At 42.7% G+C, this 24,949-nt stretch overlaps 1 protein-coding gene across 2 annotated transcripts; it reads left to right on the forward strand.

The window, feature by feature from the left end:
- Positions 1-11,008: 11,008 nt before the first annotated feature.
- On the forward strand, positions 11,009-23,474 carry LOC308082783 (von Willebrand factor A domain-containing protein 1-like). Of its 2 annotated transcripts, XM_080424794.1 has the most exons (7): positions 11,009-11,356; positions 15,284-15,835; positions 16,997-17,156; positions 17,553-17,710; positions 18,584-18,856; positions 21,949-22,245; positions 23,053-23,474. In XM_080424794.1, exons 1-7 carry the CDS (start codon positions 11,269-11,271, stop codon positions 23,073-23,075), a joined length of 1,551 nt encoding a protein of 516 aa, XP_080280920.1. In that variant the 5' UTR covers positions 11,009-11,268; the 3' UTR covers positions 23,076-23,474. The 2 variants fall into 2 exon arrangements, with proteins under 2 accessions (XP_080280920.1, XP_080280921.1); XM_080424795.1 differs by lacking the exon at positions 23,053-23,474 and having other exon boundaries at positions 16,997-17,112; positions 21,949-22,211.
- Positions 23,475-24,949: the final 1,475 nt, after the last annotated feature.

Here is a 24,949-nt window from a genome sequence, read left to right on the forward strand (position 1 = left end):
ACAGTATTTTGCAATGAATCTTCATGAAGTAAGTGCCTCTACGTATTTCCACAATATTGCTGGTGTAACCACCTGGATTCAAACCCAGGTTCCCCCATGGGAAAAAGAACTTCCACCGCTTAAGGGAAATCCTCCCAGTGGAGATGATTTAAACTTCTCTACTCTGCCACTGAGAAATCCCTGAAAATATGAAGCTCTCCCACTGTCCTTCTGGAGGGAACGCATGATATTGTTGGAGATGACATTGCAAAGCAGTAGCATTATACATAACCTTTAAATAACCTTGAAATATTTGCTGCCAATTATGGTGTCATATGTTTTGACAGATTTATTTCTCACACACACACACACACACACACACACACAAGCGCGCGAGTTCATGCACATGGGCTTTGAGAGATTCTGTCATATACTGTACAACATACCAGGCAAATACAGCCATTTATAAATAAACCCTCTCCCTCACAGCTATCTTCCCAGTGAATTCTGACATTTTTTGAAAGACATGCCAGACTCACCCAGTTGCCTCCAGGGGCAGATGAAAGAGAAACACTCATGAGGAGTATGAGGAGGGGCCCATACCAAATATGAATGGAACAAGAGAGCTGATGGATGAAAGAGATGCTGATGTGAAGGTGACAATTGAGAGAGAAGTTGAGACCAGCATAAAGGTTGAATGAGAGGGAAAGTTTGAAACCCCAGGCTCATCTATCAAAATATAATGGACGGCCGCCCTAGTCTTGTCATCTAGTGGTCACCGCTAGTCAGTACACACATTTCATCAGTCATGACTGATGGAGGCTTGACACACACGGAGGAAAATGGTGGCAAAACCGTTTTTCACCGGCCGAAACATTGCTTTCCTATTGAGAGAGGAGGCACATCACTACCTTGGGTGCCATTTAGTTGACAGGAATTGCCGCTGACCTTTCACAAGGCTTCCAGTGAAGCTGCAGTTTCATGTGACACAAACATCAATCTGGGAACCCATTTAGTAAAGAAAAAAGGGGAAAAAAAGATTTCAACAACATTACATGTTTACATTACATGCTTAGGTCAGTGAGTGGTGCAGACAGGTCCTGAGAGATTACATAACCATTACTTAAAGGTCAGTGGAGTGGCAACCCATCCTGTATCCAAATGATATAATAACATAACTAAACGGATCATTTTGAAACGTGGTGCAGCTACAGTAGTGGTTTATTTTTTAAATATGCTGCAGTCCTGTTACCACCACGACTACGATGACATAGATTAAGAATTAGCAGTGAACGCAGAGCAGAAGCAACTTGACAGATACTGTAGCTTGGATTTTGAACATCCTCTAAATGTATTGTATCCAAGCTTAAATCCACCAGGATCCACCACGAATTAGCATGCATTGTATCTGTAAAACACAGTTTAGTGAATTCACGTGTAGATATTGCACGTGAAATTATTTCAATGTCAAATATTGATTTGAATTACATTTGTATTATGGCAATTTTACATGGGTATATATTAGTGTTCAGCTAATATCTATCCTTATACCTAAGTTCATAGGGTCTATTCTACATCTATCATTGGAATATGTTTACTTATTTATCTTTTGGGGCTTTTTATCATAGGGCCTTTGGGAGCATTACTCAGAAGGAAAGAATAATAATCAAGAAACCCAGGGAAGAGCTCAGACGTAAAGCCACTGCTATGCTTCTAAACAGAGTCCCAAACAACCGGCAGAAAGAGAACAGCAAGTGAAAAGAATGCATTATAAGCCCTGGAGGCTTGCTAAATAAACTCAATCAAACAGATGTTATAGGCCAAAGAATTGGGGCCAGCGATGAGCTACATAATTTAGAACTTAAGGGCATGCGGGTGATGCAGAGCTAATATGGTTCCTGCCCACCACCACGGAGGCCGGAGTTCGATTCCTCCGTGGTGCCTCAGGCTTAGCTAGGTGCTCCAACAAATTGTCCATGTTCGTGTAGTGGCATCAATGACATGGCAAGTATTAAAGGAAAATGTAATCTTGCACAGTGAATGTATTCCAGTATAAATAACACAATTAAAATGTCATTAAATGGTTATGTAAGGCTCCACAATATTTGCAAGAACAGGGGCCTGTTAGGAAATAACAAATGTCTACATCTCACGAAAATCAAGGGATCAAGGGACACAGGAGGACGTCACCAGATAGACATGCGTCCTGTAGTTAATGATGAAGGCGAAGGTCATAGCGTGCCTATAACCAAACCAGATGGTGCGAATCGGGTCTCACGACAGGAAGGTTGTGCCAGTAGTTTCTCCAAGACGGAATTAGACGTTGTAGCTTTGGCCTCTGGAGTATATTTAATAACATGATACAAATGTAAGCCATATTTCACAGATAGCCTACTGTCAGACACAAGAGTGGATTCAAGAGGTGACTGTTGGTCTGGGCCGGGTGGGGTACATACACTTAGCTTTGCCTTTTGTTGTTTACCTGGGTTCTATGCATGTGTCTCCCTTCCCCCTTTCCTGCTTCATACAGGTGCAAATTGAATCAGGGAACTCAGAGGGTGATCTATTGTTTGTCTGGGGGGGTCTAACCTTTTGGAGGCTGACCCCCACCCACTTATTCAAAATGTGACCACGGCTATAAAGACTATGACATGTAAGCTTGTAGTGTGTGTGTGACTCAGCGGCCGGCAGGCTGTTGTGTTGTGTGGTGGGGACCTCAGGGTCCATGGAAGAGCTGTTCTGTACTGTTTGTACTTGTAATAAATCGGAAGCAAAGTAACCTCACTTGCTGGAGTGATGACTCAAATTCATTCTACAACCATTCATTCTCATCTCTGGAACAACAAACTTATCTACAATATGGCGTTGTTGGCAACTCAATAGAGCCTTTAAGGAAGTGGAAGAATATACCTCATATGGCGTCAAAGTCGGCAGTCGCGTTGGTTTGTTTTTTTGGGGACGTCAGTCATCAGGGATACTGAGCCAGGCGTCGAAAGAACATGCGGCGGCGTTTTTGCCTTGCGGTGGGTGTACGGATCACGTTCTCTTCCTGAGACGTGGGGGGTCCACCGTGTAGGTGATTATGGACATCGGCACGACATGACGACAACTTTTCAAAGTTCTGCAGGGAGAGGACCTCATGACCAGGCCTAGGATGGCTGCACGACTCGTCTGGCTGATCGCTAGCAGTGCGCGTGGCTGTGCTGGAGCTGCGCTGGGCAACATGGCTGGGGTGAGAAGATGACATTGCGGGAGACTACAAGAGGGACGTTATCGAGCGGGACGCTGCACATATGGGACCTGGGATTGTATTTTTGTGATAATGGTGGGTTAACCTGTGAATTAGGGGATGCCTACTGGAGTTAACTGTCCCAATATCGACTGATGTAATCACTGATTTGCCCGCCTTTTGTTTATCTGTAGTACATAGGGTGGCGGTGTTGGATTAAGTTAATATTTTTTTGGAGTTTGGACTTCTTTTCAATGGTTCTCATGTCGAGTGATATAATTGCTTTGATGCCCGCCTTTTGTTTGTGTGCTGAGAAGACCGGGCGACTCCCGTGACGAGGTACATGGAGGGGTGGCGGTGTGGGAACTATGTGATGGGATTGTTGGAATTTTATTAAACCTTGTGGGGATCTCTGAGTTGGCTGTGTAATTCACCGTGTCGCTGTACTATGTAATCTTGGTTTTTGTATATGCATTGTTCTGTATGATGTTGTTTGCTGTTTTAGTATTCCTGAATGTTTTCTTTTTGTCCTGGTTGGTGTTCCGGTCGCTTTTCATGGGGGGCGGTTCTTTGTGGTTCTTTTGAAATATACGTGTTTGTGGAAGACGTTTTAATGTCTCCCATGGGGGGTCTGGAGTATATTTAATAACATGATACAAATGTAAGCCATATTTCACAGATAGCCTACTGTCAGACACAAGAGTGGATTCAAGAGGTGACTGTTGGTATGGGCCGGGTGGGGTACATACACTTAGCTTTGCCTTTTGTTGTTTACCTGGATTCTATGCATGTGTCTCCCTTCCCCCTTTCCTGCTTCATACAGGTGCAAATTGAATCAGGGAACTCAGAGGGTGATCTATTGTTTGTCTGGGGGGGTCTAACCTTTTGGAGGCTGACCCCCACCCACTTATTCAAAATGTGACCACGGCTATAAAGACTATGACATGTAAGCTTGTAGTGTGTGTGTGACTCAGCGGCCGGCAGGCTGTTGTGTTGTGTGGTGGGGACCTCAGGGTCCATGGAAGAGCTGTTCTGTACTGTTTGTACTTGTAATAAATCGGAAGCAAAGTAACCTCACTTGCTGGAGTGATGACTCAAATTCATTCTACAACCATTCATTCTCATCTCTGGAACAACAAACTTATCTACAATATGGCGTTGTTGGCAACTCAATAGAGCCTTTAAGGCAGTGGAAGAATATACCTCACCTCACTCATAGCCCATAGACATATTGTCTCCTACACTGGAAAAGCCCAAGCCATCCCTCCACCACATCCTGGCTTCAAGGACTTAATGTTACTTCTGTCATCTGAAAAAAATGTAAAGAACTCTCAAGAGGCTCAATTGTAATTTTTATAATAGATGGCAACCGCTTATCACATTCACGCCCTCACATCCCTTGACCCACCCAGACTGACCCACTGGCGACTCCATGTGTATCGGAGGAGTCACATGATTGTCTACAGGCCAGGCCAAAGAGTAGGAATTGGCAGTGACAGGGACTATATAAACGTGGGGATAATTGGCAACGCCTAATTGGGAATAAAATGAAAATACAACATAACAGTTAATAAAAAAGAGAACTAGGACTTGATCATACTCAAGGGCTGCACAGTATGAGATTCCTGATTATGTGCAGCTGCGGGGAAGCCAGGAGGAGGTGCAGATGTCCTATCTTACCTCCTAAATTAAAAATGCAGAAATCTTATCATGAACAGATCATGAAATTACTATGATAGGTGGGTAATATGTATATCAGTTTGATCCCTTGAGGGAAATTTGAAACAGAAAGAGGAACACGTAGTCGCACTATTATACAAGAGAACAGGATACATTACCCAGGGACGACATTATGTAAATGAGCTCTCAGCTATATCTGGTGCAATACGTTAATTTGGCATTGTCCCTTTGTCAAATAAACAGATGTAAATTAGCTCTTAGCTATCTCTGGTGCAATACATTTATTTTGCATTGTCCGTATGTCAAATAAACAAACAAACAAATAAAGGACCACACATAACATATCAAGAAAATGGGTTATGCAATGATGTTTTCTAATAAAACGTGAAACTTGATAGGCAAAGGCAAAGATCAAAAAAGACTTATCAGTGCCAAAAGGTCTTGAGCCAGTAGGCCATAGAAGTACCTCCCCAAATGTATTTGTATAATGGAAGTTTGTATCGCAAGATCAACATAATTCGATTTTTCTTAAATGAACCATGTTCCTGACTATCCTTTTATGCAACAGAAATAGGCATGTGGCTTTGGTTATTTGGCTCACATAGGCCAGAAAGTGATCTGGGGTGCATTTATCTAGTGTTTGCGTAACTGTGTCCTGGGCTGGGATGCACTATCACTCATAATAACAAAACACTAAGACTTTATTAACATGTGGAACACACTGTGGAACACACTGTCTGCAGTGGTTGACTCGCCTGACCCTTTGTTGTACTGTACCTGTAAATATGGAACACTCACTGAGAGACTGATGTCCAGCTCACCTTGGATCACATTCAAGTGGTCATGTATTGTACACTGCAGCTGGAGAGCTTTGTTTGCTCAGCAACCAGATGATGTTTGATGCACTGAACAAACGCAAATCAGTGGATGCATTTGTGTGCTGTCCGGGAAGACAATTATGTCTACAGTATTTCATTTCATGCATCACAAATGGGTGTGTAACGGGCAGCTGTGACCTTATGTCTGTATCATTTGGCTATATCAGATACCCTTGATATGTTCTGTATGTTTGTAGGGCACAAATAAGGTCAACACCATGAATAAATAATTGTGCTATCAGGTGGTTACAGGCCTGCTAAAGGTGAAAATAATATCTTTCATCCACTATTGAATCTGTTGGTAGCTGACATTCTGCCTTGTTTCAGAGCTTAACCGTTTAAGCTCTCTGTGATATAACCAGTGTGCAGACTAAAATTACATCCTTAATGAAATTCAGCAACAGGACTGGCTGGTCATCATGCACTTTATGACCATTATAATTTGAGCTAAATTAATTAGTCACCCACCCACAAAGAACGCCCCTGGGGCTCCCTCATCACAGAGCTTTTCATTAATATAAAGTGTTCTGAAACCCTTGTCTTACCATTTAAAGACAGAATATTATGGAACGTTATTCCTTATTAGGAGATGCAATATAAAACTAGGAAAGTGTGCTCCTTGGAGCGCAGGTCTCCGCCAGGCCAGGTTGCCTACCCAGGGCCCGCAAACTAAAGTCAGTCATTATAGACAATTGGAATGGAATCTGATAATGTGACTACAGAGATAATGTGTGACTTTTGGACAAAATCTGTAGCAGCAAAACGTATGTTTTGAAGTAAACGCTAAATGGCGAAAAATCTTGTCAGTCGGGCATAGTCCAAAATTTCTCATCGCTCTGTCCAACGGTGCAGGCGACTAGCTGCTCACAGACGGAAACACACACACGGACGGACGGACGGACGGACGGACAGACACACGAACGGAAAGGAGTGAACACATAGTCTGGGTGCATTTCTTAAAATGGATTTGAAAGTGTGAAGATAAAAGTTGCAACAAGAGATAGAGAAAAAAAGAAGTCCTATCAAGCTTTAATTTCTAGCCCTTTTCTCTCTAAAGTGGAACATCACAACTGTCAAAAGCAAGTGCTGATTATTTCTGGGACATTGACTGGTTGGAAAACTGTCCCACAACAAAAGCAGTGATACATAAAGGACTATGTAATAACCACCTCGAAATGCCCGCTGTGCTATTCACCAGAGGTTACAGCTTGAAGAATGGAGAATGAGAAGGCACACAATACTACTCTCACTCTCTCTCTCTCTCTCTCTCTCTCTCTCTCTCTCTCTCTCTCTCTCTCTCTCTCTCTCTCTCTCTCTCTCTCTCTCTCTCTGATCTTTTCTTTTCTTATTCTATATGGGTGCATCATTCCACTTCAGCTCAGTGGCAAGGCTTGTTTTTAAGTCCTGGTTTCCCAACATGTCTCTTAAAGGGATAGTTCACCCCCAAAATGACATTTTTTCTATCGATGATGGACACTTGAATTCATGGATATTTTTTTAGTTTTTGTCGCATTCCAAACCAATAATTTGATGACTGGCAGCGTTTCCGGTATGAGACACAAAGAGTCTCTTTTGTGTCTCCTACCGGAACTGCTGCCTACCGGTCCGCTGGTCAAAATGATTGGCTTAGGCAAAAACAACATAATTCAAGTCTCCATGGGGTGACTAATCAATAGAAAAAAAGCATTTATCCCTTTGAGAGGAGAGCTACTAATGCTTGAACTTACTATACATTGATATCCATTAATCTACTTTCCCTTCCAGTTGTCATGCTCACCTCTCTCTCTCTCTCTCTCTCTCTCTCTCTCTCTCTCTCTCTCTCTCTCTCTCTCTCTCTCTCTCTCTGTCTCTTTCTCTCTACATGTCTATTTCATCCCTCTCTTTCCTCTGCCCTGTTCTGAAGAAGGGGAGAATGTGCCTTTTCTCTTTTATAAGTCTTACTATTATCAGGGGTAAAGTTCAGCCTTTATAGATGACAGTCCATGAGTGCACTAGGGTTATGTGCTCAGAGTAAATAACTGGCATAGTGCCTTGAGCTTACAAACACAGCCAAACACGATGAAGTGTTTTGGCTCATTTTAAGAGCTGGCTGAAGGTTAATTCTCTGTAGAATGACACCGCAGGGCATTGTTTGCTCTCATGCTGTGTCATCATCTCCAACAAAGCTCTGAACGTGGCGTTCTGATTTGTCGATGTGTCATCTTCCGACAGATACTAGGTCTAATCAAATAATTTCATACCTTAGACATTTTAGACAGTGGTTGTTTGTGTGAACAATGGCTTCGTTCGAGCGTGGAACGGTAAGACTGGACTTTCGGTCTTGAAAGAAAAAGATACATTTATGAAGTAAGAGGTCTACGGGCCGACGGCGTGGAATAAACTCCCATTACACCTAAGACAGGCAGCCTCTGAGGATATAGCTTTATCCTCATGACCCATTTCTTCACCCTTGCTTTTAGTTGATGTTTAAATCCCTGTGTTGCTATTCATGTCCTCACAGTTTTGCCTTATTCACTGCCATTTTTGCTATTATTGTCTCCGCCAGGCCGAAAGGCATGGCGAGAGAGTATGTTTTACCCCCTGTCCGTCCGTCCGTGTGTCCGTCCGTCCGTGTGTCCGTCCGTCCTGTCCGTCCGTTAGCAGCTAATCTCTGCTAACGGACGGACAGGACGGTGCGAAACTGTGCAGACACACTCCCTGGATGCCAATTCAGAACCTCTGGCCCAAATTTTTCAGATTGGCCTGTTATAGCGCCACCAGGAGGCCGATATGTGCAAAACACATTTATTGATACTACTCCTACAGATTTTGTCCAAACATCACACAAATCGGTACACAGTATCTCTATAGTCATGTGATCAACACGGATTTATCCGATTTCCCATATTCCATCCTGATTGCCTAAGTTTGGCTTCCAAAGTTTGCAGGATTGGTCCGTTTTGAACAAAATGCCTCAAATCATGAACGCAGCTTGCGATTTCCGTGAAATTTCACACGCGCATTTCTATTAGGCCGAGGAAGAAATGCCACCCTTTTCACATTGGCCTGTTATAGCGCCACCAGCAGGTCTAATTTTGCAAAACACATTTTTGGAACAAAATGCCTCAAATCATGAATGCAGTGTCCGATTGCAGTGAAAAGCCCTTGAACAAATGGCACCCTTTTCACATTGGCCTATTATAGCGCCACCAGGAGGCCACAATAACGTACCTGACCTGGCGGAGACCTGTGCTCCGGGGAGCACTTTTTCTAGTTGTACTGTTGTTTCATGCTTTTGCTTTTCTTTTTTTGCTTTATTGTTAAATTAGTTGTAATTTTTCTGTAATTGTATTCTTGCTCTGTAAAGCACTTTGAGCTGCATTTCATGTCATGAAAGGTGCTATAGAAATAAAGTCTATTATTATTTATTATTTGGACTATGCAGTTTATGCTCACCCAATGCATTTTTCTTTACACTTTTCCAAAACCAAACACAAAACACTTTGATTAAATTGAACTGGTTAAAGACAGAATAACTTTAAAAAGCACACTCTTCCCCTCTCTGAGAGACACATAACCAGTGGTGCAAAGTAGCTAGCTAAGTACATTTACTTAAGTACTGTATACAGTAAGTACAATTTTGAGGTACTTTTACTTTACTGGAGTATTTCAATTTTTCAATACTTTTACTTCTACTCCACTACATATCAGCGGCAAATATTGTACTTTTACTCCACTACAATTATATGAAAACTTTAGTTACTAGTTACTTTGTAGATTTTGAATATTATTACAAAACACACTAACCACTTCTGCCCTATATATTTCGGCCATTTGAAAATAACAGATCTACAAGCTTACAATGTGTCGCGGTGCAACGCATTGTGAACTTGTAGATCGGTTATTTCAAAAGATTTGAAATAACCGATCATGGGGCGACAGTGGCTCAGGGGTAGAGTGGCCTGTAGAGCGGTCGGACGGTAACCGTGAGGGCTACCCCAGAAGAGTTACTGTCGAAGTGTCCTTGAGCAAGACACTGAACCTCCAATTGCTCCCGATGAGCAGGTTGGTTCCTCTGCCATCGGTGTATGGGTGAATGTAATGCACAATCTATGTAAAGCGCTTTGGATAAAAGCACTGCACCATTTATCATTTGAACTTTGCACTGCACAGTGAGTAGTAGTACTTTTACGTGTACTTTTTAGTATATTTTCAGTTTTGTACTTTTACTCAAGTACATTTTGAATACGGGACTTCTACTTGTACCAGATATCTACATTGCAGTATTGATAATTGTACTTAAGTAAAACATGTGCTTCTTCATATGCTTGTGAAATACTCTTGTCTTTGAAAATCCATAACAATCTGAATTACAAGCATACACATTGCGCCCTGGGGCTTCCTATGAAAAACACACAATCTAAAGTGTAGTTGCTTATTTGTGCTTGTTTCCTTATGTTGTTTAAACCAGTGCGGTTCTCAAACATTTTCATGTCAAGGACCCCCAAATTAATATGTATTTGCCCACAGACTGAAAACATTTTGTGCCAGGGACCCCCATACCAGATTTGTGTAAATAATGTCAAAATGTTTCAAAAATATAACAAGTATTTCCAATTTTTTCCCCCCAAGATTATTTTGAAAATAGCCTATCTACAAGCTCACAACGAGTCGCATTGCGACGTGTTGTGAGCTTGTAGATCTGCTATTTTCAAATAGCTGATTTAAAGTGCTCATGTGGCCTATAGTCGCTTCTTTTGGGCTTGTTTTCCTAGACCGGGTTGCTTATTTATCTCCAAAATCTGGCAACACTGGCTGTTGTATCTGTACCTGCCCATACCTGCTCTCTCTCTCTCTCTCTCTCTCTCTCTCTCTCTCTCTCTCTCTCTCTCTCTCTCTCTCTCTCCCCAGTTGGACTGCAGATCTGTCAAGCAATGTTGTGGTCTGCTGAACTGGAGAGAAGTGGGGAACTAGTCTATACAATATTCACCAGATCTCATCAGATCCATTCATTGCATTATTCTTCCTTGTTGCAATAATGTAATATAGTCCTACAGTAAATGTCCAAGGGGCCAAAGCCCAAAGTCCAGACAAAAACAACAGAGCAGTGTATGAGGCAGGAGGAGTGGTAGAAGGAGGAGGAGGAGGAGGAGGAGGAGGAGGAGGAGGAGGAGGAGGAGGAGGAGGAGGAGGAGGAGGTTTGACTATAAATTGTACTGTAGTAGTGAAACACCAGCCTATAGTGGTGTGTGGGAGAGGAAAGGAAAGGGGAGAGAGAACAAACCACCTTGCATACATCTCTACTGTGCATGGTGCAGGTGCTAACAAGCAAGGGAAAGTTTTAACACAAGGATTTCAATTAGCATAGTGCTCTATCATTCTTCAGAATACTGAAGGCAGATCATCTGTCAGAGTGAGCGATGGACACTTTACACTGGCGAGCGAAGAAACAGTTGGCTGTTTAAACTTGTGTGTAATTTAAAACTTATAGCATCCATACCTTTTTAATGCTGTCTTACAACAATGAAGTGGTATTTACTCGCCTCTTTCATCCTCGTGTCCATGATGCCGCCGCCGAGCAACATGCATGTGGATGTCCCTGACCCTACAGGTGAGTGAGGCTATACTGTAGTCATACTGTACATTACACTGACCCTGGTACAGGTGAGTGAGGATATACTGTACTGCATGACTTGACCTGGTACAGGTGAGTGAGGCTATACTGTACATCAGTGCTTTTCAACCCTTTTCATATCAAGGTCCATTATTTATTCGGCATTTAAGCCACGGACCACCATTTAATGAGATTTAGACTCTCAGACCCAAGACTTAGAATATTGTGTTATCGTTGGATACGATTTTGTCCACAATTCCATGCTGTACTATTGATTTTGGTACCAAAAATCCAAAAATAACAATTCTTTAATTAAGTAATGCAGATACTATTACAGACAATAATTTAACTCTTGAGATCGTAAAATGGTTTCATTTTGCACTCTCAAGAGTTAAAGATCTATAAGAGTCCATTTGGTTACCAACTCTCCATTTAGCTGGGGACCACCTGGAACCTCCTCAAGGACCACTAGTGGTCCCCGGACCACTGGTTGAAGACCCCTGCTGTACATCATGACCTGGAATGCAACATGATCTGATATTTCAAGAGTCCCTGGCTAGACTATACTTCGTCGTATGACGGGAGCGCTCGTCAAAAGTAGCTGATCTTATCTATATGTAATGCTATAGCTTATAGCAATACATATAGCTATATATTGATTGATTGATTGAATAGCCTACTTTATTAACAGTTTGCAATTAGTACAGAGGTACGATTTACAATGATTGTTCAAAGGATAACACAGCCCTATAGGGCTTGTTTCCATTGAGGTCCTGTGTATTCAATTCATTAAGATAAATATGTGTGTAAATGGTAAATGGTGCATTTATATAACGCTTCTATCCGAAGCGCTTTACATTGATTGTGCCATTAACCCATTCACACACACATTCATACACCGACGGCGGAGGAAACCATGCAAGGCACCAACCTGCTCATCGGGAGCAATTAGGGGTTCAGCGTCTTGCTCAAGGACACTTCGACACTAACTCTAGGGGAGCGCCCCAGCCCGGGATCGAACTGGGAACCTTGCTGTTTTCCAGTTCACTCTACCCGGCCACTCTACCCCTGAGCCACTGCCGCCCTGTGTGTGGGTGTGCGTGTGCGCGTGTGCGCGTGCGTGCGTGCGTGCGTGTGTGTGGCTTAAACAGGATTTGATCTTACAGAATAAGCCAGGCTTTTTGTTTGTGCTTATTGTTGTAACATAGTAGATGAAACAGTATGGTGTCAATTGTTCTTAATTAATGGCCACAACAATTACATCCACATATGGCTATAAGTATAGGTATACTTGTTTGTATTACAAACAAGCATTATTATGAAAGTATGTTGGCATGGGCTACTATTGAAAGGCCTGTTATTCACTCATTTGCCTATCATGGGGGTACAATTAAATGCCACCTTACTTCTGAGCCAAAATTATGACATTAATGTACATTGGATCTCAAATGACTGACAAATATTCTTGAGAAAAAGTTGTGACAACAAACCCCAGCTTCCTTGACATAATAAAAAACTTGATGGATTATAGCCACAACTAATTAAAAGTAAACATTTGACCTATTAGCCTAGATGGGTTTGCTGGAAAGTCATACAGTATAAACCTGAGGCTTACAGTATATGGAATCTGTGGAATGTTCCTTCGTTTTTTTGTCGCCTCTCGCTGAAAATGTACCCACAGAATGATTCTGTAGCATTTTTAATTGCACCATCCATCACAAAAACAACACAGCTTTAGCACCTTACACAACATTCCCTTGAAGCATATTTAGAGCATGCTTTAAATGTGAGCACATTTTTATGCATTCATATCCCAAGATCCCAACTGTGGCTTATAGACTTTTGGCACAACTTGAAACTAATCAAGTACCAGTCAGATGCCATCTCTCTCTCTCTCTCTCTCTCTCTCTCTCTCTCTCTCTCTCTCTCTCTCTCTCTCTCTCTCTCACACACACAAGCACTCATTCACATGCACCTTTCTCCTGTGGAATGCAAAAAATTGGATAGAGTTGCACTCCTCCTCTTCTCCATCAACGACAGTAATCTCTCCACTTCATCTTATATATCATGCCCACTAGCTTGCTCTCTCACCGTGGCTGTTCATTTTCAACAGTACATTTTTGGTAGCTTCTGCTGTTTCCATAATCTGCGTGTGCGCAGGTGCGTGCCTGTGTATGTGTGTTATTCTGTCTCTCACTCTCTCTCTCTGGCCCTCTGTCTCTGTCTCTCTGTCTCTCATCCTGCTGCCTCTCAAATCTCTGTAAATTGTTATCTGTGCTTTTAGGCAGCTGGCTGATGCCTCTTCCTCTGATAGCTCTCGTTTCCTCTCTCCCTTCTCTCGTTTCCTCTCTTCCTTCTACTTTATGGTGCTGCTTGTTTATTTTCTGGCTCCCTATAAACGTTTAATGACTATGGACCATTATCATTGCAAGAAAGTATTGGGTGTGTTCTTCTGCAGAGGATCTGCAGATGGTTGGAAGGGAAGTCGTGTGAATGATACACACAAGGGAGAAGTGATGCAATATGCATGCATGATCTAGCTAGGGACTAAATTAGAAATGATTGAGTGTGTGTGTGTGTGTGTGTGTGTGTGTGTGTGTGTGTGTGTGTGTGTGTGTGTGTGTGTGTGTGTGTGTGTGTGTGTGTGTGTAACAGTTGCAGTTCATGTGGAGTATGCATGTATCAATGTAATTTATTGATTAACTGTCTTCTTGAGGTTTAAAAGCTGATATCAAACATGATCAGATAGGGTGAACCCCGAGGCCTGCCTAATAATATATGAAAGCATTCTGTGGATATTGAACAGGTATTTACCCATAGCAAAGCAAAACATGTCAGTGCAACTCCAACAATTAGCACACCGCCACTGTAATGCTTGGTGTTGGCATGGTTATCGTAGAGACCTCAAAACAGGCTGTGGGCAAAGACGTGGTTAAAACTGTGTTTATGATACTGTTTCACAAACTATAGCATATGCTGTGCCAGTGGCAAATGTCTTTTATCAACAATTATGCGCTACCAAGTATGATAGCGGTTTTATCATTCTGGTTTCAAGGAGGACATCACTTGAATGAAGATAGATCAGACACATGGCTGACTGTTACTGTGATTTGATTTGATTTGTTTTGTTTCTCTGTGTGTGTGTGTGTGTGTGTGTGTGTGTGTGTGTGTGTGTGTGTGTGTGTGTGTGTGTGTGTGTGTGTGTGTGTGTGTGTGTGTGTGTGTGCGTGCGTGCGTGCGTGCGTGCGTGCGTGCGTGCGTGCGTGCGTGCGTGCGTGCGTGCGTGCGTGCGTGCGTGCGTGCGTGCGTGCGTGCGTGCGTGCGTGCGTGCGTGCGTGCGTGCGTGCGTTCGTGTAGGGAGTATATGAAGTGGTTTTATATTTACTTCAAATAATAGAGTGGGATTTTCCCCCTGTGATGAAATGGAGTGCAATTCTGAGAATTCTCAGAATGAGGCCTAGTAATCAGCATGTGTCCATTCAGGTGGAGAGAACCCAGGCTGTCTCTCTATCAGTTTTAACTACTCTATTCTATTCACACACACATTCTTCACTTTCTCTCGTGCTGTGCCATATATCACTATACAAAAGGCTTGTAGTATATTTGAAGTTTTCAAATCTTAGACACAACAAAGATGATCATATCTGAAGGAAATTCAGTGCTAGTCATTAAGGGGTTATTAACAAATTATGAAAAAAAAAAAATCTTTAATCCAGCCTCTGAAAGGAAAGAGTCAATATATCTCCCTCAGAGGATTCACTATGGTGCCGGAGAGTAACTTGCCAGGGAAAATACTAGCCAAGGCTACAGGTATTAATAAAGGAAAGAATGATCTAGGAGTCGGACCTACAAGAATGACAACACCAAAGCCACTATTGTGTTTTAATATTAAATAACTGTTGTATATTCCCTCTGTTCTGCTAGTGCTGAACTGCTGTGAAGGAGATGTTCTCCTTCTGCTGGACTCCTCAGGAAGTGTGTCGTCTTATGAGTCCTCACGCCTGTTGCGGTTCGTCACCGACCTCCTCAGCCCCTTTTCACTGGGCCAGGGGCATGTAAGAGTGGCATTGCTGCAGGTGAGCACCAGTCCTCGCTTGGAGTTTGGCTTAGGTGCCCACAAGACCCAAGGAGACCTAAAGAAAGCTCTGCTCGGCACCAAACAACTCCTAGGAGACACCAACACAGAGGCTGCCCTCAGACTCGCTCGGCAGCACCTCGCGAGAGCACAACCAGAACAGGAACCAGGACTCCCAAAGGTCCTTGTGTGGTTGACCGACGGGGTAGAGCCCGGCAATGTGGACGCACTGATGTCAGAGCTAAAGAGAGATGGAGTAGCTGTGCTGGCCGTGTCAACAGGACATGGGAACTACAAGGTTCTGCAACGCTCAGTGACGCCGCCGTTCGAGTCACACCTCCACTTTGTAGATATCGATGACATCAGTCTAATCACAGAGGACCTGAGGGAGGCCATCATTGGTGTGTGCATTTCATATGCACGTGTGTGTGTGTGTGTGTGTGTGTGTGTGTGTGTGTGTGTGTGTGTGTGTGTGTGTGTGTGTGTGTGTGTGTGTGTGTGTGTGTGTGTGTGTGTGTGTGTGTGTGCACGTCTTGCATACAACCTGATAAGAATCATCATATACTAATCATCATTCAGTCAGATTACTTACGTAATACCGGTGTGAATATAATATTTGATGCAGGCATTCAGGCTCTGATACATATTACTCCCTTGTGCAGCACAATTAGAAGACAACCATTAAGCACATGAACCCTAACGTCGCTATTCTGGGCATGTCATAATAGGCGAACCTTCTGTGAAAGTAGCAGATATACAATCTCACAACTTGTTGATGATGCGTTAACTTGTGAGCTTAGATAGACCAGCTATTTTCAGGGGAAGGGATTAAGGGCCCTATTTTCACCTGTGCCTTACCCATTAGTCCTAAACTTCTTTTCCATTTTTTACTATTTTCAAAAACATTTTCAAATAGTTCAAATAGCCGATCTACAAGCTCACGTGTCAATGTAGATCGGCTAGTTGAACTATTTGAAAATGTGTGTGTTGTGATCTTCAGATCACAACATCCCACATGAGAAAACAAAACCCACAAGGAGGTGGCGGTGGGTGAAAAGAAGCTCATACCAAACTACAGTGGAATAAGTTGCCAAATTGATTGGCTGCATGACACATCACATTTACTCACCCACATACTGGTGTGCGGTCATGTGATCCACTCTAGTATTATGTGGCTGAACTAGCTCGCAAGCTGCACATCATTAGTTCCAACTTTCATGGGGTTTTAATGTAGGCCTAATGTAGCAGAAACCCACTACACCAGAGGTGCTACATTGTAGTCTGGTAACTGGTACAGTGGCAGAGAGGTGCCAAGTGGAAGCCTTTTTAGACAGAACCTGTGATCTTCAGTGACAGATTATGCTGTCAGAGTGACATTTTGTTCCATTACCTCTGTTCTCATCTCATTGAGCCTCAGTGTTGTCCCGTCTTCCAAGGCATGAGAAAACATACGTTAACATTGCCAAAGAAAATATGAAAAATCTAAACTAAGAAATGTTTGTACACATGTCTGTGTATGTTCAACTCTTCCTCTGTGTTCTCTCCCATTGTCTCCACTTCAGAAATTATCCGTGCTGAGCGTTTGCGTGTGGCGCAGGTGTCCTCCCATAGTGCCGTGCTGCAGTGGCGCCCTGTCCTGAGTGCAGACACTGGTTACTATCAACTGCGCTATAATTGTGTACGGAAAAGTGAAAGAGAACACCATTCTGGTGCACGAACCAGGTGCAGTGGTGGACAAAGTACTCAACCGCAGTACTTGAGTCAAATAAAGATACTAGTATAGATACCCCTGGTCAAATATTACTCAACTACGAGTAAAGGTTCCTCATTGTCCTTGAGTTGAAGTATTGGAGTACTCGTTTTTAGTATTCAAAAGTACATAAATTACAAAGTACAATAAAATAGAAATAGTGAAAATAGCACATCTACAAGGTCACAATGCGTCTCATCGTGGCACGTTGTGATCTTGTAGATGGGCTATTTTCACTATATTTGAGTCAAAAGTACAAGAAATGTAGTGGAGTGAAAGTCATAAGTACTCAAGTACAGATACTCCAAAAATGTACTTAAGTACAGTATTCAAGTAAATGTACTTTGTTACTGTCCACCACTGACCAGGTGTACTGGCCAGCAACACAAACGCACCCTGCCGGGAGACTCCAGCCGGGAAGAGCTGACCAACTTGCAGCCCGATACCACCTACACTGCTTCCCTCACCCCAGAATCCAACCAGCAGTTTCTAAACACGCTCTCTGTTACCTTCACAACATTGCCAGGTGAGTTAGATGCGAATCAGGGAGAGGAGGACAGGCATATCGAAACTAAGAGGTGGGCTTTGTGTGCGGTGAATGGAGAATGACAGTTTAACTAGGTGGAAAAATACAGTAAGGCTTGAGAAATGTGCCTGCAGACCCAGATACTCAATATGCTGAACTCTCGCCAGAGGCTGCCCTTGGTTGGGTTCCAGCTTTTTTGAATGATTGATTGAATACTTTATTAACAGTTTGCAAACAGTACAGTGGTACGATAATACAATGGTGCTTCAAGGATAACACAAAATGCCCTAAGGGCTTGTTTCCATTTAGTCAGGGGATATTAGCAGAAAGATTTCCAATCTTGGAATAAATTCCTTACCAAAAAAAATCTTCACCAATGTGTTTGTAAAGGTGTCTAGTAACACATCTCACAAAGACTGAAATTCAGTTTCCCTAGGAGAATTTTTGACAGCTGCTGAAAGTTGGGGTACCCACCATTTCCCTGCATTTCCATGCAGGGCAAAAAAAAAAATCAAAATTTAATTCTGTTTTAAGTAGCATGTGAGGGGTCAAACTAGGGTGTTTTTATGATTCTGAATCCATTGCAAGCATTTGTTTTGCACCAAAACCACTCCTTGGGCTAAAAACAGCCCAATCACAAAAAGTATACCCGGACAAGGATGGCTATGGCCGTGTGTGTGTGTGTGTGTGTGTGTGTGTGTGTGTGTGTGTGTGTGTGTGTGTGTGTGTGTGTGTGTGTGTGTGTGTGTGTGTGTGTGTGTGTGTGTGTGTGTGTGTGTGTGTGTGTGTGTTTGTGTGTGTTTATCTCAAGGTGGTGCTTTTTTATATACATATATATTATACGGAAATGTGTCTACCTGCTCTCGTTTTCAGAGGTGACGAGTCCGGCCGTGGTTTCGGTGTCAGACTCGGGCCCTCACCAGGTCCGTGTGAGCTGGGGTCCTCTGCAGCCTGCTGTGCAGAGGTACAGGGTGGAGTATGGCGTTATCCCAAGTGGACGTGTTCAAACCGTGACACTGCACAGTCATCAGAACTCTACCCTGCTCACTGGTCTGGAGCCAGGCACCACCTACCTGGTTACAGTCAGCGCTCTGCATGCAACGGGCAAGGAGAGGGCCATGTCTGTCAAAGCGTGCACTCAGGAAGGTATGGTTTCACATTGTTCTATTCGGTGGTTCTCAACCTTTTCAGACCATGAGCCTCAAAATAATCATACTGGGGAACCCCCACCCTGACAAGCACTTGGAAATTTAAGGAGTTGAGGAATTACATTTTCTTTGACTCGGTTCCACAGGTAAATGCAGTGAAAATAGCTGATCTACAAGCACACACACATCATGCAATGTGAATGAATGTCCCGTTCATCTACTTAAAATGAAAATACATTGGGCATAATAAAATAAAGTACAATTAAATTACAATGGACTGTAGTAATGAAAACGTGTCATGTAAACTTGTTTGTTTACATGTTGGAATTGGAACAGTTGAAATCAATAATATATCAGTATTCGGATATTGTCTCCCTGTCTCTCTAGCCTTTTAGTTAAACAGAAAATACTTTTTCAGGTCAGGATACCAATATTATGACACAAAGAAGTGAGCAGACAAAATTTAAACCAGAAAACTATTCAATTGAAGCTGATAAATGGGTACTCTCTCCTGATTAGATGAAATTAGCAACCCACCTGAAAATTTATTTTCTGTTTATTAAAGAGCGGCCCGTTTCACGAAACCTGGATTAGGGATAAAACGGGTTTATTCGGCTATCCTGACTTAAATTATCCAGGATCAGCCATGAATCGGTTTCACGAAAGCTGAGTTAGCTCGGCAGATTAAACCTGGATATATGTTTATCCATGATCCGGTTTCACGAAAGAAAATTGAAGCAATCCTGCCTTAGTTACCATGGCAATTTAGCTGTGAAGTTAGCCTGGTCCGGACCAGGCTAACAGCCCAGCTTTATTAATCCAGTGCCTTGTTCTTCAAGTTTTGTGAAATAGCTGTTAGTCCAATGACTACAATCGTAAACCAATGAGTTTTTCCACACTTATTCAATTCTTTTTTTAAAAAAAATGTTATCCCATGATTTTTGTAACCCTATTTTTTACAACCAGTGCCAATTGTCTATTTAATCCTGGGCATTACCTTCCCTCTGCCAACCTAGGGAGGCCAGGGCCGAGCTCATGCCTCCTTCAATGCATGAGAGCCAACTGACCTTCTTGTCACCTGACAGGGGAGAGTTTCCCTGGTTGGACGTAGCGCATGGAAGGAACACGTTATTCCAACCATAGATATAGAAACCTAGATACCTCATTGGCCTCTGCAGTTCGTTGGAGCGACCTGTTTGGTATGGTGGCCGCCATACGTGCTGTGATTGGCCAGTGCCCGTCCCCCCCGGAAATGGGGGGACCGGGCACTGGCCAATCACAGCGCGTCTTTTCCAGGACTTGTCAGAATCTAGTTGTCCCGCCCCCACCTGCCTCTCATTGGCCTACTGAACGCCCCCTTCTGTGATGCACGTGGATATTTCCAGCTGTCCCCCAAGAACAAAATCTTCCTTGCCCCGGAAGCGGAAGCTCGCCCGCGTGCCGACGCTTATTACACTTATTCAATTCTTATGCGAAAATCGAAGATCTACAAGCCCGAAAATGTTTTGTCTTATGGCGGCCAGGGGTCAACGGGGGTCCGGGTACTCCCGTTGACCCCCGGCACCCCGTGTACCCCCGGACCCCCGTTGACCCCCATGGATCTCCGGCCCCCCCGTGGACCCCCCGACCCCCGTGTACCCCGGACCTCTGTCGGGGGTCAACGGGGGTCCGGGAGTACACGGGGGGGCGGGTACTCCCGGACCCCCGTTGACTCCCGGCCCCCCGTGTACCCCTGGACCCCCGTTGACCCCCGTGGACCGGAGACCACCGGCCGCCAAAAGGCAAGCTTTTCACTTTTGTTTCCTTTCTTGCTTATTATACATTTTACTTCCTTGTATGATTCCATGAGCTGCTGCAGTGCTGCTGTTCAGCCACAGAAGAAGAACACCGCTCTGGTTTTGGGCACCATGATTGGTCAAGTTCAAGGATTCTGCTATCGACTTTCATGGTCTTTTATAGCCTGGTTTAACGATCCTGGCTCGACAAAGACGCTCCTTCTCAGCCCGGCTTGGCGTTTGTGGAACTGAATAAACCAGGCTGAACAGCGCAGGCTTGTCAAACCTGGATTTGCCTTTCAAACCAGGATAATTTAATTCCGCTTTCGTGAAATAGACCCGAGAGACGGGGAGAGCCCTGTTATTAAACAGTACTTTGTGGTACATTGTCCCAGATTTTTTTGTTGTATAATTTTAAAGTTTCTTCATCACCAGATTCCTACTTGCGTTTGCTTTAATGCAGTGGTTCTCAACCAGTGGTCCGGGGACCACCAGTGGTCCTTGAGGGGGTTCCAGGTGGTCCCCGGCTAAATGATGGAGAGTTGGTGACCAAATGGACCCTTATCGATCTTTAACTCTTGAGAGTGTAAAATGAAACCAAATGGACCCGTATTACGGGTCCATTTGGTTTCAATTTACGCTCTCAAAAGTTAAATTATTGTTAAACATCTACATTACTTAATTAAAGAATTGTTATTTTGATCAACGTTTGCCTGTCACCTCTCCTATGGTACCAACATCAATACAGCATGGAATTGTGGACAAAATCTTATCCAACGACAACGAAAATATTCTAATTGGGTCTGAGAGTCTAAATCTCATTAATGGTCCGTGGCTCAAATGCCGAATAAATAATGGACCTTGATATGAAAAGGGTTGAGGAGTGTGTGGAGTTTGCATGTTCTCCCCGTGTCTCCTAGGGTAGGTACCCTCACAAAAACATGCAGTAATCCTGGTCACTATACTGCCTCCCCCTGGCCAGCCTGGGCGCCTGATGGAGGGGAAGGGAACTGGTTGGAATAACGTGTTCCTTCCACACGCTACGTCCAACCAGGGAAACTCCCCCCTGTCAGGTGACAAGAAGGTCAGTTGGCTCTCATGCATTGAAGGAGGCATGAGCTCGGCCCTGGCCTCCCTAGGTTGGCAGAGGGAAGGTAGTGCCCAGGATTACATAGACAATTGGCACTGGGTGTAAAAAATAGGGTTACAAAATCGTGGGATAACAATTTAAAGTAAAAAAAAAAAAAAATGGTTGAAAACCACTGCTTTAATGGACATGGTAATTTATAATTTTTTCCCTCTCACTTCCCTATAGCGGCGCTCCCAGCACTGGCCGAGCTTCAGCTGACCCGTACGGGGCAAGAGGCCGTGCAGGTAGAATGGCGCCATGGTGGCCACAAGGCAGACCTGAGAGGCTATTGGCTCAGCTGGGAGGCTGAAAAAAACACCCGGAGGCCATCAAAGCCTTTGCTCGAGATCTCTTCTATATACTTGCCGCCGGGGACTCAGCGTCTCACGCACCACCTTGCACCCAGCAGTCGAGTGTGCGTGTCCCCCGTCTACGGGTCTGGTCGAGGAGATGGAATATGCTGCGTGGCAGAGAAGCAGACAGGTTGATGTAGATCTCCTATTTTCAAACCAAATCTTGAAAAAAAATGTTTTAATAATTCAACAAAAATCTTGTATGGGGGTCCCACTCCCTGGCACAAAATAATCAATATATTGTAGGCCTACATAACACAGCTATAGATATTCATAACGATTCCTATGTGAATATATGTCAATGGTGGAAAGTAACATGTACTCAAGTACTGTATACTAATAAGTACAATTCTGAGGTCTTTTTTTACTTTCTTCAGTATTTACAATTTTCAATACTTTTACTTCTACTCCACTAAGAGGAAAATATTGTACTTTTACTCCACTACAATTATATGAAAACTTTAGTTACTAGTTACTTTGTAGATTTTGATTATTATTGCAAAACCACTAAATACATTAACCGTTTCAGCCGTATATATATTTCGGCCATTTGAAAATGGCAGATCTGCAAGCTCACAACGTGTCGCGTGCGACGTGTTGTGAGCTTGTAAATCGGCTATGTCCGAAAGATTTTTTTATACATTTTGAACTTGGGTTGATGATGAGTACTTTTACTTTTGGTTCTTTAAGTATATTTTGATGCCAATACTTTTATACTTTTACTCAAGTAAATTTCAAATACCAGACTTTTACTTGTAACTGAGTATTTCGAGAGTACTTCAGTAAAGAATTTCAGTACTTTTTCCACCACTGATAAATGTCTATGTCTAAATAATTTTTTATATACATACATGGTGCATCATCAATGCTAACGTATGTACTGGTACCACCAGAAAATAATTGCCTTCTGCCTCTGTCTCTCTCTTCTTTCTAATAGATACAGTGAACTGGGGCCGGTAATTATAAAAACTGTGGCAATCAGGCAGCTGATGTGAAGATAATTGGTGTGAAAACAAGTGTTTTAATGTCACACTGGGCTGGCAGCACAACCGACCCCTGCTCATTATTCATGAACACTGGTATTGTAGTGCTCTCAAAGGACTATAAGATGATGTTTCCTGAATTCTTCAGATCAAAGCAAAGAGAAGCCCATGCAGAATCAACAGCCCCTGAACGAAAAGTCCATGGCTATAGTATCTAACAACGACAGGGATTATTTATCTCCATTGTGAACTATTTAATGTTTTAATAATACCCGTTACTTTGTTTTGTATTTAACTTTATTCTGCCTTGTATTTAACATGCTACTGCCCTTGTTGATGAGTGAATTTATGTAAATGTTCGGGGGGAAAAGCACTTAAAGGAGAATTTTGGACTAAAGTTTTCTTACCTTTTCTATGACGTTATGATATCTTAGGATGAATGGTACAGTAGAAAATGTTCATAACTCCACCCCTGAGCCGCCACAGCTTAAAAGGTGCGCGGATAGGCCTTAGGTTAGATCACATATTTTAATAGATTTTTATTTTAATTTTTTTGGTGAGATCTGACGTTCATAGTGACAAAACACTGTCCCCAAAAAAAAAAAAATACAGAAGTCTCGCTAGACGAGATTGAAATCTCGAGATTTCAATCTTGTCTAGCGAGACTTCTGTTTTTTTTTTTTTTTTTTTTTTTGGTTGCATAGTGTTCTGTCACTATGAACGTCAGATCTCACCAAAAAAAAATTCAAAAAAAGCTATTAAAATATGTGATCTAACCTAAGGCCTATCCGCGCACCTTTTAAGCTGTGGCGGCTCAGGGGTGGAGTTATGAAAATTTTCTACTGTACCATTCATCCTAAGATATCATAACGTCATAGAAAAGGTAAGAAAACTTTAGTCCAAAATTCCCCTTTAACACCATGGTGTCATCATGCTCAAGGCCCATATTAAAAAAAAAAAATAATCAAAACATGCTATTGGTTGTAGTTTTAGCCAGTAGGGAGAGGTTATTTCATACAAACCACATTAGGAGCACAACTAAGATGTCAAAATGTTTTGTTACCTAGCCAATAGCTTACATATCACTGTCGGGCAGAAACCAGCTGACTCCAAAATGTTCATTTTTCAGGAAATGAAAAACAAAACAAAAAGTGGAGTTAGGAGGTTTTGTTCATCATTGATAAGAACAGCTGAATGGACCTCCAAGCTCACAATGAGGTTGGAGGTCAAAAGGGGGTGGAGCCAGGAGTCAGCAAAACCAGCTAACTCCACCCCCCTTTTGGTGGACTGGTGGCTGGTTTAGCAGAAGGTTTGAGGATCCAATGGAGTTGGCTGGTTTTGTCAGAAGCGCTTTTTAATACCTTTCTTTGGTTCAATATTGTTTTAATCAACACACATACGTAAAAGGTGTTCAATAGCACTGATTTATGGGGGAAAAATGCAAAAGCGGAAAAATTGAGTTAGCTGGTTTCTGCCCGACAGCAACGATATGTTGAATTTGGACAATTTTGTGTTTAACACTGATGATTTGAACTGCTGATTAGTAGTGTCAAGTTATTTGATGAACTGTGCTTATATTTTTATAATCTATTTGACACCAGTGGGTGGGGATCATTTTTCTCCACCGTTGTGTGCCAGTTCTCAGTGCACGCCACAGTATCATGGCTGACAGCAGATGTAATGTTTTCAAAAGATATAATCTTAATTAAAAGGAGCATACCTTTATATTCAAATGTTACTTTAAGACATGAATAATAAGGAATGTAAGAGCATGTAGCAGCATTAAATTGTTACCATTTGTGTATATAATAATCCATGTTGTAGAGAGGATATTATTAATAGACTGCAATT

The sequence above is a fragment of the Gymnoscopelus braueri genome (assembly GCF_963280865.1).
Source record: "Gymnoscopelus braueri genome assembly, chromosome: 3".
Taxonomy (NCBI): Eukaryota; Metazoa; Chordata; class Actinopteri; order Myctophiformes; family Myctophidae; genus Gymnoscopelus; species Gymnoscopelus braueri.